The 12,330-nt window shown below is 55.4% G+C and overlaps 1 protein-coding gene across 1 annotated transcript; it reads right to left on the minus strand.

Moving 5' to 3' along the window:
• Nucleotides 1-1,198: 1,198 nt before the first annotated feature.
• Nucleotides 1,199-11,512, minus strand: VOLCADRAFT_89705 (uncharacterized protein; the record flags this gene model as incomplete). Its single annotated transcript, XM_002949295.1, has 18 exons — nucleotides 1,199-1,378; nucleotides 1,886-2,119; nucleotides 2,552-2,646; nucleotides 3,086-3,335; nucleotides 3,612-3,718; nucleotides 4,006-4,215; nucleotides 4,459-4,601; nucleotides 4,894-4,970; nucleotides 5,147-5,275; nucleotides 5,643-5,819; nucleotides 6,173-6,309; nucleotides 6,826-6,943; nucleotides 7,438-7,605; nucleotides 8,168-8,324; nucleotides 8,869-8,991; nucleotides 10,230-10,404; nucleotides 10,828-11,077; nucleotides 11,213-11,512. 18 exons carry the CDS (start codon nucleotides 11,510-11,512, stop codon nucleotides 1,199-1,201), a joined length of 3,030 nt encoding a protein of 1,009 aa, XP_002949341.1.
• Between the last annotated feature and the right edge of the window lie 818 nt (nucleotides 11,513-12,330).

A 12,330-nucleotide genomic window follows, 5' to 3' on the forward strand; every position in this document is an offset into this window, starting at 1 on the left:
AACGCCCAAACGACACACGATAACTACTCCAATAGAACTGTAATGCACCGTTTTAGAGAAAGGAATTCCCTTTCTGCTCCTCCAACACCTCAGTTTCGGTGGAGTGATCCATACGGGAAGTTGTATAGTTCCTTGTCCATTTCTTGGCAAACCAAGCAAGAGTCACATTTTTCTTATAGCATCAAGACGACAACTAGACGACACCTATATAGGCGCATACACCACATCCACCACAAAAGCAACGCGCATCGACAAACACACATACACCACTGGCGAGCAAACATTTTACATCATGTTTCCCTTCTTCGTCATTTCTCGTGGCGAGGTGAAAAAGAATCAGAGGCGGGAGAACGGTTCGAGTGAGGGGGCCAGGGATGCTGTTGACGACAAGGCCACTGCGCGCGCTTCTCTTGCTGCTGCTGCTGCTCTCCTGATGCTGCTTCTGCTCCCGATACCGACAGCCCGTCCTCCAAATTTCCGTTAACACAATTCCGATCCGACCAGACACAGGCGACACAGCCGAACACCTCACGCTTCCACCCGACTAATTCTTCCTCAACTTCCCCACCACCCTGAGCTGCTTCGAACCGTTCTTCTGAAATGCGTCATGCACATCCTGGAATGCTCGCAGCGTCCTGAAGCCCAGGAGACGAGTAAAGTAGGTGCGAGGGTCAGGACGTGGGAGAGGCAGAGGAGCAATTTTGCCGTCGCCATCGCCGCGGGGCGTGGCATGTGACCTGGCGCCACCTTCCCGGCAGTTGCCGCCCGCCCTCCCGTCTACTTTCCCCCCCTTCCCTTCCCTTCCCTCCATTGCAGCCGCCAACCACCCCGCCCTCCTCCACACAATCATCAACTTCCGCAGCGCCTTGGCCTTGTCCTGCCACCGCTGCATCCCCAAACCAACCCCTCCTAGCTACTACCGGCAAGCAGCAGCAAGGCCAAGCCACACCACCACCACCCTCAACAACAGCAACACCAACAACAACAACGCGACCCTCCAATATGCCTTCTCCCCGGTCCCATCCCCGTCCCCGCCCCGTCATACGAGTCTTAGGTCGCCTAGTCTCAGTCCTAACAGCATCACCCAATCCAAACTCAAATACCCGTTCCAGCCCCTCCGACCTGACAGGCCCGATCACCGACACCAAATCTGACACCAATCTACAACCCACAGTTTCTACTAGTCTTATTAGAGCTCTCAGCTGCTGCCATTACCCGAGGCCTCAGGCTGCGGCACAGCGCAGGGCTCTGCGTGCCAAATGTCGTGCGCGTACTCGGCAATGGTGCGGTCCGTGGAGAACTTGCCGCTGCCGGCGGTGCCCATGATGGACATGCGGGTCCACTTCGCCGGGTCACGGTACGTGGCGTCAACCTTGGCCTGGGGGTGGGGGTGGGGGTGGGGGATGGGAGAGGGGTGAGTGGATACGGATGGGCCCACAAGGATTTGGATTTGGATTTGGATTGCATCTTTAAAACAGTGGTATCCAGTATGGCAGTCGAGAGTTCTGTGGTTTTGCGTTGTGAGTTAGCGGGCAGTGTGAGCAAAAAAGAGTGTCTGGGGGTATCTTGAGGGCGGCAGGACAATATTGGGGGACGGGGAGAGCGTATGAGGGGATACGATGGTTTTTCCAATAGTGATGTTGATGGAGGGCGAGCTAGGCGCTGAGGAAGGTTCGCCGACGCAAAAGATATGCGACATTTTGGTACATGTATGTTTCTATATGCTTGTCGGCGTCGGCGCGCTGTGCTGATCCTCCTTGGGAAAACACCCACACCCGTGCCATGTACAAAAACGCGCGCCACACATACATGCAACCGGTTCCCTGGTCGCACCTCCTCCATTACCTCCCTCATTCTCCCCCTTTGGTCTTGTACGCTCTGTTACCTGCATATCGATGTACGCGGGGAAGTCGTTAGCGACCAGGTAGTAGTCCCCGCCAGTGGTGATGGCGTCCATGACCGGTGAGAAGTAGTCCTCCCAGCCGAAGTAGCCCGAGCGGATCATGCTGATCACGTGGTTAAACCGGTCGTCGGGCCGGAGGTTGCGGCGTTCAGCACGGAGGCGAGGTACCTCGTGGGCCTTGGCACCAAAGATGAAGATGTTGTCGTCGCCAATCTCCTGCGAGTGCGAGTGATGTGGTTCCGGAGGTGGTTGTTGTTGTTGTGGTGGTGGTGGTGGTAATAGTTGCGGCGAACGGCGGCAAAACAGAGAGAGAAAAGCTCTTGCGCGAGTGGAATGATATTGACAAAAAAAATGGGCTCGATTTGCAAAAACGCGGACTTGTTCAAAACCACATTCCCAGGCTTCCACCCCGCCCCAGCCCGCTTCCCCGTTCAAACCTCCGGGTCTCCCTCCCGGTCCGGGTCCAGCTCTCTGTGTCTGGGAGTCTCCCTGCCCGCCCAAATGGGGCCCTCCGCCCCCCGCCTGTCCTCTACCCTCCTCATCTCCCTTATCCCTTACGAGTAACCTCGAAGAAAAGCCTAATGAGATGAGCTGTATCCGCAGTAGTTGCGTTGCGCAGGTAGGGGTAGGGGTAGGGGGCGCACCTACCTCGGCAATTTCCACGTTGGCGCCGTCCAGCGTGCCAATGATGAGGGAGCCGTTCATGGTGAACTTCATGTTGGACGTGCCGGATGCCTCCGTGCCTGGACCGCAGCACAGCAGCAGTACCCACAGTACATGCAGTACATGCACATAAACAGACATACAGACAACACAAGAAAGAAACGCGTCATGCGTACATAAAAACGTCATACGAAAAATATAAAAGGAGTACTACAACAACGCAACTGGAAAACATATGAAAACGAAACCAGATAGCCCACTGAGAGGAGGGAGCGAAGTAAAACATGTTGACTTTATCTACACAGCCGTACTTCTCGTCGTCGGATGCGATATGCGGGTTACACGGGTTGTCCCTCATCAATACTCACCACACTCACCACCCGCACTCAACCACATCACAACTATACATAAGAAACACCTTCCGATTGTTACCAGCCGGACCACTCACCCCGCTCCCTTCCCCACCCCACCCCCCATCTCTTTCACCCCCCCCCACCCACCCCCACCCCCGCCACGCACCAGCAGTAGAGATGTGTTGGCTCAGCTCCGAAGCCGGAATGAGCACCTCCGCGGATGACACGTTGTAGTCGGGAACGAAAATCAGTTTGAGCAGGTCACCCACGTCGGGGTCGCTGTTGATCTTGTCGCCCACCGCACACACCAGCTTGATGATGCGCTTGGCCATCTCGTACCCGGGAGCAGCCTTGCCGCCAATGACGCACACGCGAGGGACCACGGCCTTGCGCTGCTCGCGACTCATCTTCTTGATCTGTTGATGTTGGGGCACACAGGGGCATCATATGGGGATGTGCGGTAGGGTTGACGTCAAAAGACGAAGTTTATGTAAGAGGACTCCTTCGTCCATAAGAATTTGTTTGGAATGGGACGAACAGTCAAGTGCACTTCGCTTGCACCGCTTCTGTCCAGTTTGTTTATAATGGAACTGTGGATCCGTACTTGGGGGGGGGATTACCTGCCACTGCGCTGCCAACCCGGTCTCTTCCCCACACACATACACTATTCCCCCCCCCACACACACACGCACCTGGTCGTAGCGGTAGATGATACCCATCACGTTGAGCAGCTGGCGCTTGTACTCGTGAATACGCTTCACTTGAATGTCGAACATGGCGTTCGTGTTGATCTTAACGCCTGAATCGCACCAGTAGCAGTAGCAATAGGAGCAGTAGCAGCCAATCGCCGTCAAAAAAATATATTCGTCAACAAAACAAGAATCCCTCGTGTAGGCAGCGCTGGAGGCGGGGACATGCGAAACACACACACACACACACATATATGCACCGCACGCAGGCACACACATGCTGTGTATTGTAAGTAACTCCTACCAAGAGCTGCACACCGCCAGTTGAACCCCTCGGGCCCTCCCTGGCCCCAGTCCCCCCCACCCCCCGTGGCGCGGCCCCCCTCACCCCCCTCACCCGTCAGCCGCTGGATGAGCGCCGCCGCCTTGACCTTGGCCGCTTGCTTCACCTCCCGCCACTCGGCCTGGAACTCCGGATCGTCCGCGTGCGCCCTCAGGCCCTTCAGGTTGTCCAGGTGCAGGATCCAGTCGTCGGAGCCCAGCCGCTTGGTGATGAGGTTGCGCAGGGGCGGGTTGCAGAAGGCCAGCCAGCGGCGCTGAGTCACACCTGTCCCATACATCACCACCGCGGAGGAGACGACAACGAAAAACTCTAAACACAAGTCGCGAACTACACTCACCTACCACCTCGCCCCCCCCACAAAACACACAGATAGAGCGAGAGAAACTGATGGAAAGGAAGCTGAGATTGGGGCAGGCCTGTTGCGGTATATTGATGTACAGCACATGATGTTAATAATGATGTTGAGCAACGCGAGGTACGCGAGGTAGCGGCAGGTGGCTATCTCACCGTTCGTCTTGTTCTGGAACTTGCCGGGCCACAGGTCATAAAAGTCCTTGAAGATGGTGTCCTTGATGATTTCAGAGTGGATGGCCGCGACTCCGTTTACGGAGTGGGAGGCCACCACCGCCAAATAGGCCATGCGGACAAACCTGACATACATACAAACGAGACACAGACACACACACATACGGGGGGAAAGGCGGGAGAAGTCAATTATGAGGCTGGAGACCACAAGGGCGATCCCAAAAGCTGTTAGGCGTGGAGGGTGAGTGCCAGCCTCATCCATGCGAGATTGGGCAATGTACGGCACACCGCAGCGAGTACGGCAACAAGCACATGACATACATATGCACTCGATCAGTAAATACATACGGGTGCATGCTCAAACATACATGTCTGCATACATGTATACATACATACATACACACATACATAACTCACTTTTCCCCATTGGCGCCCTCCTCAATGATCGACATGCGACTGATACGCTCCCAGTCGTCGCCGTACTTGTTGCGAACCTGCGTGTACGGCATACACAAGAAACGTGACTATCCAGTGGAAAACCCAAGTAAAAAAACGCCACAAAAACGTCACACACAACAACACGACCGCACACACACACACACATACACGCCCTGCCACAACCCGCATACCCCCTCCCTCCCTCCCCTCCCTCCCTCCGTCCATCCATTACCTGCTGCAGGAACCGCCAGTTGATGTCGTAGATGATTTGCATGTGGCGGGGCAGCAGCTTCTCCAGCAGCGGCACCGGCCACCTCTCCAGAGCCTCGGGCAGCACCGTGTGGTTGGTGAACGCAAACACCTACAGACAGACAGACAGTCAGTTCAGTAGCGCAAATAAAAAGGTGTGTGCATGTGCGTGTGTGTGGGGGGGGGGGGCACCGCGGCATGCACTAATCGGCGGTACGAAAACGTTTAACCCCCCTGTCATGTCGTATACAGGTTTCGAAGGACCATCTGCACGGATGTGGGTACATTCAGCTTCATACGATTAGCAAGGCAAAACAGACTTTCCCTCCCGCCCCCCCCGGCGGGCTCCCCCCCTCCGCGGGCCCCCCCCCGGGCGGCCCCCCCCCGCGGGCCCCCCCATATACACACACCACCCACAACCCTCCACGCACCCCTCCAGCCCTTCTACTGCTGTGCTACTGCATCACGACCCCTCCCACCTTGGTGCAGATTTCCCAGCTCTTGGTCCAGCCTAGCCTGTGGTCGTCCATCAGCACTCGCATCAGCTCCGCCACCGCGATGGTGGGGTGCGTGTCGTTCAGCTGGAAGGCAACCTTGGTCGGGAAGGTCTCCCAGTTGTTATCCGGATGGGCATCGCGGTAGCGGCGAACACAGTCCTGGCGGGGAGGAGGCGGAGGGGGTGGGGTGGGGTGCGGGGAAGACACGATGAAGAAGACGAACCACGTGAAGCTGATGCCGAGGAGGTATGCCAACTGATACCCCATACAAGTATGTAAGAAGTTATACCAACCCGTCATGGCGACTTACGTCAACACGGAAGTGAGTGCGGAGGGACGGCGCGTGTGTGGAGTTAGGAGGAGGAATGGCGCGCGAGGGGATAAGAAAGATGGTTTATATTGGATGGTGGCATGGGAGCCCGCCACACACGCCGCGACGCCGCAAAAACACAAACCCGCACCCCCCTTCACCCCCAAAATAACACACACACACATACGCACACGCAACCCACCTGAATCGTCGCCGACACGAAAAAGTGCTGTTGCTTGAGCCGCAGCTCCTTGCCCTCGTAAGTGCGGTCATCGGGGTACAGCACGGAGGACAGGGTCTCGGCACGCTGCTTGCTGAGAATGGCCGCCACGTAATCACCTGGAGTACGAACAAACACGAGAATGGAGAGAATACGCGCGTGGTGTACGGCAACGGGCTTCTGAAATCTGGGCAGTACGTAGTGTATTTCACCTTACTTTTTTATCTAACTATTTAACCACTCTTCCTCTTCCCTTCACAATACACACACACACGACCCTCCTCGTCCGCCTCCTCACCCTCCCCTCCTCACCCTCCCCTCCTCACCCTCAAAAACACACACGCTTCAAAAAAACCCAATGCGCCCCACCCTCTAGTGCTCTGCCTCCCCTTTACTCCCCCTAACGGGGATGAAGTAAAGGAGAACCCCTTTGCTTTGGAAACGAACGGGAGACTTGGGGTTTCCCTTCAGGGAAGAAAACGAAGGGGAACGAAGAAGTCATCGCCTTAGTTTAGTCACAACTTCGTCTTCCCCCTTTTTACCCCACACCCTGACCACTCGAACCTCCACCACGCCCCTTACCAATCCCCTTACCACCCAACATCTTCACCAACCACCCACTCTCCCGCACTCACCGGTGTTGAAGGCCTCCAGGTCAAACTCCTTGGAGGGTTTGGCGGCCCACAAACGAAGGTTAATGCAGTTTCGGGTTCCGAAACCAGGAATCGGGTTGTCGTACGCTACAGCCGTCACCTGTCCGGGGCAAGGAAACAGGCGTGACTTCACACACGGTCCTTCACACACGGCCGCCGCCGTACCCCGTACTCCCCCCGAGGGTGCGCAACGGGCCGGCGATACGAGCCCTGAAGGGGCCCAAGACCAGCCAGCCCATCACCACTGTCATCAGGTACATCACAAATCCCCTCCAGGGCACCGCCACACACCCACACAAGGAATCCCTTCCCCGCCCCGCGCTGCTGCGCCAACCCCGCCCACCCCGCGAACCCCTCCTCCGCCTCCGCCTCCCCCTCCGCCTTTTTTTTGTCGACTTGCCGCCAAAACACAGGTCGAGACACACGAAAAACACACACGTTTACACTCCCCAATGCCATTCTCGTCAGTTTCAGCTCCCTCCCCGCCCACACACAAATTTTCACTTCGTCAAGAAACAAAACGCATGCATGTATATGCATACATACATACATACACACATACATTACATACATACATACGCCGTGCCGTCTCACCGTCTCCCCCGCGTTCCATCTGAACAGCTGCCGCCCCTCCTCATTCACGACCGACACGTGACCGTAAAACTTGATGGGGTACTGCACAATGAGCCGCTCAATCTCCCAGGGATTGCCGAAGGTCAGCCAGTAATCGGGCTGCTCGTGCTGAAAGCCATTCTGAATGGTCTGTGGAAAAGAGGGCGGCCGCAGCGAATGGTTTTTATAGCGTTTTTTAAGAGGGCATTTTGCCAGGGGCTCGGGGGATTTTACAGTGCGAAATTGGAGGACAGGGAGTCGTTGTGTATGAACGGGGACGCGTCCAGGAATAAATTTTTTTATTGATACTGCGATATGGCAGCGGGAGCACCTCTCTCTGCACTCCTCAACTTGCCGTTAACCTGACCTCCCAGATCATCACCACCCAACCAATAACCATGGGGAGCATTGCTTCAACACTGCTGTTCAACACTCCGCCCTCCCCTACCCCTTATAAAGTTATTACCTTCATTTCTTACCTATAAATTATTACCTCTTCCAAATCCTCTAATCACATTCCATGCTCTCCCTTTCCCCCCCCTTCGAGACTACCGCCGAAGCAAGGAATGCAGACCCCTATCCTACCCCCACCCACCCCCACCCACCCAACACAACCAAACTTACGGACCCCTCCTCCATTACAATGGAAAGGCCCTATGGTTATGTATGCCGTACACACCCCGGCACGTCCGCGTACACACAACACACGCACCTGACGGAACATGCCGTACTGGTAGCGAATGCCGTACCCCCAGGCCGGCAGGTTCAGGGTAGCCATGGAGTCCAGGAAGCAAGCCGCCAGGCGACCCAGACCGCCATTGCCCAGCGCCGCATCGCGCTCCAACTCCGACAGAGTTTCCAAGTCATAGCTGCAGGGAGGGGTGGGGGGGGGGGTTCAAGAGGTTGCTTATACAAGACACACGACGGGCTCCTCCTCTCAAGATGGGAAGCCCCCTGTCTCATGGCGAACACCTGGACATGGCGAGCGGCTTTAAAAAGGAACATGTCGTACTGTAACGTAACATAACTTGGCACCTCTCCGCTGGTCCCCCTCACCCTAGGTCGCGATGCTGCAGCAGACCACGCATTTGGTACTTCACAATACAATACAATACATGGGAGATTTATCCCTCGTGAAAAGATGAATGAAACAGCATCATGTACGGTAGCCAACATGCAAGCTTCCCCCTCCGCATCCCGTCGCCATCCCAAATAATAATCCACGCAGAGAGACGTATAAGGCACACGACGGACGCTTGTGCGACTGATACATTAATTCATACACCCATTCACAACCTCCTCAGAATCCCCTCCTCCCCTCACCTCCCGCTACATGCCCCCCTGCCCTCCCCCTCGCCCGTGGTTCGTCTTTCCCTCCCTCCCTCCAACCCCCCTCCTAATGGACACACTCACCCCAGCTCCGCAAGCGCTTCGTTGTACGCCTCCTTGATGTCCAGATTGTACAGCGTGTTGAGCAGTGACCGCCCCATTAGGAACTCCATGGACAAGTAGTACACGCGCTTTGGATCCTTCTCCCTGGAGCACACGGGGAAGTGGGGGAGTGGGGGGGTGTGATGGCTGAAAGATTGGGAAAATAGCGATTGGGTGGCGATGATGACGGGGAAAAAGGGGTGCGGTGGGGTGGCGTATATACTGTATGTTGTATGCCGACGACGGCGACGACGACGATCTGGGTCATGTCGTATGTCATGGGCATACAGCAGGGGTGGCGTCATGCATACATATCTGTGCACCGCCACATGCGCGACACGCGTGCCGGGGCCCCCTGCCTGATTTTGCAGCCTGGTCCCACACAAGGCTGCATACACGGGCACGCAAGGAGAGTCATCATCATCCAAGCCCCACATTTCCCCCCCTGCAGGCAAAAAACTAAAACACAGGGGGATTTAAGTCGTGGCGTGTCCGAAGGGCTACACATTTATCACCTGACCAGCTGACCCAGCCAACCCATTTCCGCCCATCAAACTGCTTTCGGAGCTCCTAACCGGCGCCATCCACGTAGCAGCAGCCTCCGAATGAGGCTCCCCATGGACCCGCCCTTCTCCTTCCATCTGCCGGTTTTGAACCGTCACGTTCAAAAGCCAACAGATGAACTTCTCATAGCTACTAGTAGCCGCAATGGCAGCAGCAACAGCCACCTCAATAATCCGAGAGGCCATCAAATTTTTATTTTTAAAGATCATGACCCACATGGAGCCACTTGACCCACATGACGCTGCATCTCATTTTTTGATCTCTTCGACTACAACTACAACCCTCCTTAACATCCCACCACACCAGATGCGCGGATGTTCCCAAACACGGTCCACCTCGAAGCTGAGGCATTTCTTACTACGTACGGCACCTCAAAAGAAGCCGGCACAACCCTCTCTCCAGCTTGTGGGTTGTGTGCTCAAACTTCATTCCCCTCATCTGTATAAACATTAACTTAGGGTTTTTGGGGATTTCGGGTTTGTTATCGGCGGTTGTTTCGTGGCGCCGTACACATCCGGATTCTTGTCTACGAAGATTTCCACAAGGCCCCTGTGCCGCCTCTCAACGAACCGCGCACGCTGCTGCAATTAATAACCCGCTCTCCCCAGAGGGTCAACAAACTGTTTAACAACCAGGCCAAGCGCTTCTCCCATCCTACCTTTGCCCAAACAACCTCGTGGTAACGCCTGGCCAGTCAGACGCATGCATGCAAAGATGTGCATGTGCGGAAACGTACTAAACCCACGCCCTGCCCCTGCCCTATATCTTCGGTGACCCACTTGAACCAGGTCTGAGTGTCGTTCCAGCGCTCAATCAGGCGGTCACGCAGGGACAAGGAAGTTGCCTGATACGCCTCAAAGTTGTCAAAGTTGACGCGCGAGCGCGCGAGGGTGTATTCCACGTGGTTCACGATGTCCTCCTGGATGCTGAGGACATCGTTCTTCATGTACGTGTCTGGAAGCAAGCGTGCGGGTGATATCGTGGGAAAACATTATGGGAGCATGTGAGAGCGTGTGCAGGCGTTTAGGCTTGGGTGTGAACTGCCGCAATGTCATGATGTGTTACGGGGAAGACGATGTGCTACTGGCCGCCCCGTAACATAAAGGAATGAACAAACTAACGCGGGATAGATATGTAGTATACAGCTGTAGCATGCATGGTATTCACACGGTAATTATATGGCCGGATTTCCAATGTCCAGGTCCGTCCGCGCATCGACACAAACGGCAAGCGGTAACTAGGTCTAACAGCAAAGATAAATAGTTACATGTGCAAACTAATTGCTTTTTTGGTTTCTAGCTCTGTTCTGTGACGCACACTTGTTTCGGACCGCCAATCAGAACCGGACGAAGACCTATCGCCAGTTAACCGGCTCACCCATCAACGTGTAGAGACGAGCCTTGCCCGATTGGCCCTGCCCCTGCGCTTCAAACTTAGGCCTACTGACGCCAGTGCTGCTGGGCTTGGAGCGCAGCAGCACTTCCAGTGACCGCACTGCGTCCGCCGCCTTGTCATCCGAAAGCTTTCCACCAGTGAGCGTCCGAACGTAAAAGGTGTCGTTGATCTTGTTCTCATCGCCATCCACGACGGCCTTTCCCACGTCCACGCCAATGTCGCGGAACAGTGCCTGAAGAAGTAGCGACAGCGTGTACCCCGAACAACTTATGGTGACCAAGATAATGCAAAACGTGTGTGCCAAGGGTTCAAGCCGACAGTAAGCGAATAGTGTGTTTCATATGGGTGAAGTGCCCGCCAACCTCACCGTGATGGCCGTAAGCAACCCTGGCTTGTTGGCCGCCTGGACATTGATGACAGTAAAATTCGTATCCGAATTGTTGTCTACAAAGACTTCCACAACACCCTGTGCCGCCGGCGACTCTGGGGCAGCGACTTGCGGAGGCGCAGGGATGCTGCGAGCCGGTCCCGACACCATGCGGCGTGCCGGAACAAGACTCTTGCCCCGCAACACGGGTGCCGGAGCAACTGGAACAGGAACATTGCCTGAAGAAGTCCGTGGTGCTGCGACCGGGGCCGAGAGGCCCTGGCGCAGAGCGCTGGCCATGTTAATGCTTAGTTACGGCAGAGGAGCTGCACCTGATCAATCGTCTTCACGTCCCTTACACTCAGGTCACCTTAACAACACGACGTTTTGACCAAGGGGGATGAGCGTTCACGCTTTTCTTTATTGGCTCGCAGGGCCCTACGTTTGTAACTCTTCCGACTGTTGTGCACCAACCCCCTACACCATATGGGATTACATAATTCTTGCTAATATAATATCGCAACGATACCGCGTTACCTTAGGCTGCGCCCTTCTCAGGAACTGATCCGCACGTGAAACCACAGCTGCTTGCGCCAACTATATTGAGCAAATGGCTCACGGTTTCTTTAATGCATGAATTATTCCAAGGCCCTTCATGGTATTTGCAGCTCCTTGCCTAGGGTTGCACGTCTCTGTTGGAGTGCTCCAGCGAGCTGATGGCACATACCCGCTCGTAACAATCAGCGAAACCGTCAAAGAAGCTGTAATGGACTGTCTTTTTAGCTGCTCACTTTCTGCACGTCGGGACTTGACGTGATATTCCTCAGCTTGGGATGTGTGCGCTGCCGGACTGCACTCCAGCTGAGCGGATCTGCTTTTGGCACCAGGAAGCTCAAGAAAACCGCCAGGCACAGCTGCACCAGCAACCCCGACCTCAAGCTCCAGCTCTTGCACGCCCCTGTCTCAGTACCAACCGAAAGATCCTCCTTGCAGGCTTGTGCTTGGGACATGAACATGAAATGCCTGCCACTGGTCAGAGAGATTCTCGGTTGTCTGGTGCAGGAGCATGCATGAGCTGGGTTGCTGGTGCGGCTGTGCCTGGTGGTTCCCTTGAGCAG

The sequence above is a fragment of the Volvox carteri genome (assembly GCF_000143455.1).
Source record: "Volvox carteri f. nagariensis unplaced genomic scaffold VOLCAscaffold_13, whole genome shotgun sequence".
Taxonomy (NCBI): domain Eukaryota; kingdom Viridiplantae; phylum Chlorophyta; class Chlorophyceae; order Chlamydomonadales; family Volvocaceae; genus Volvox; species Volvox carteri.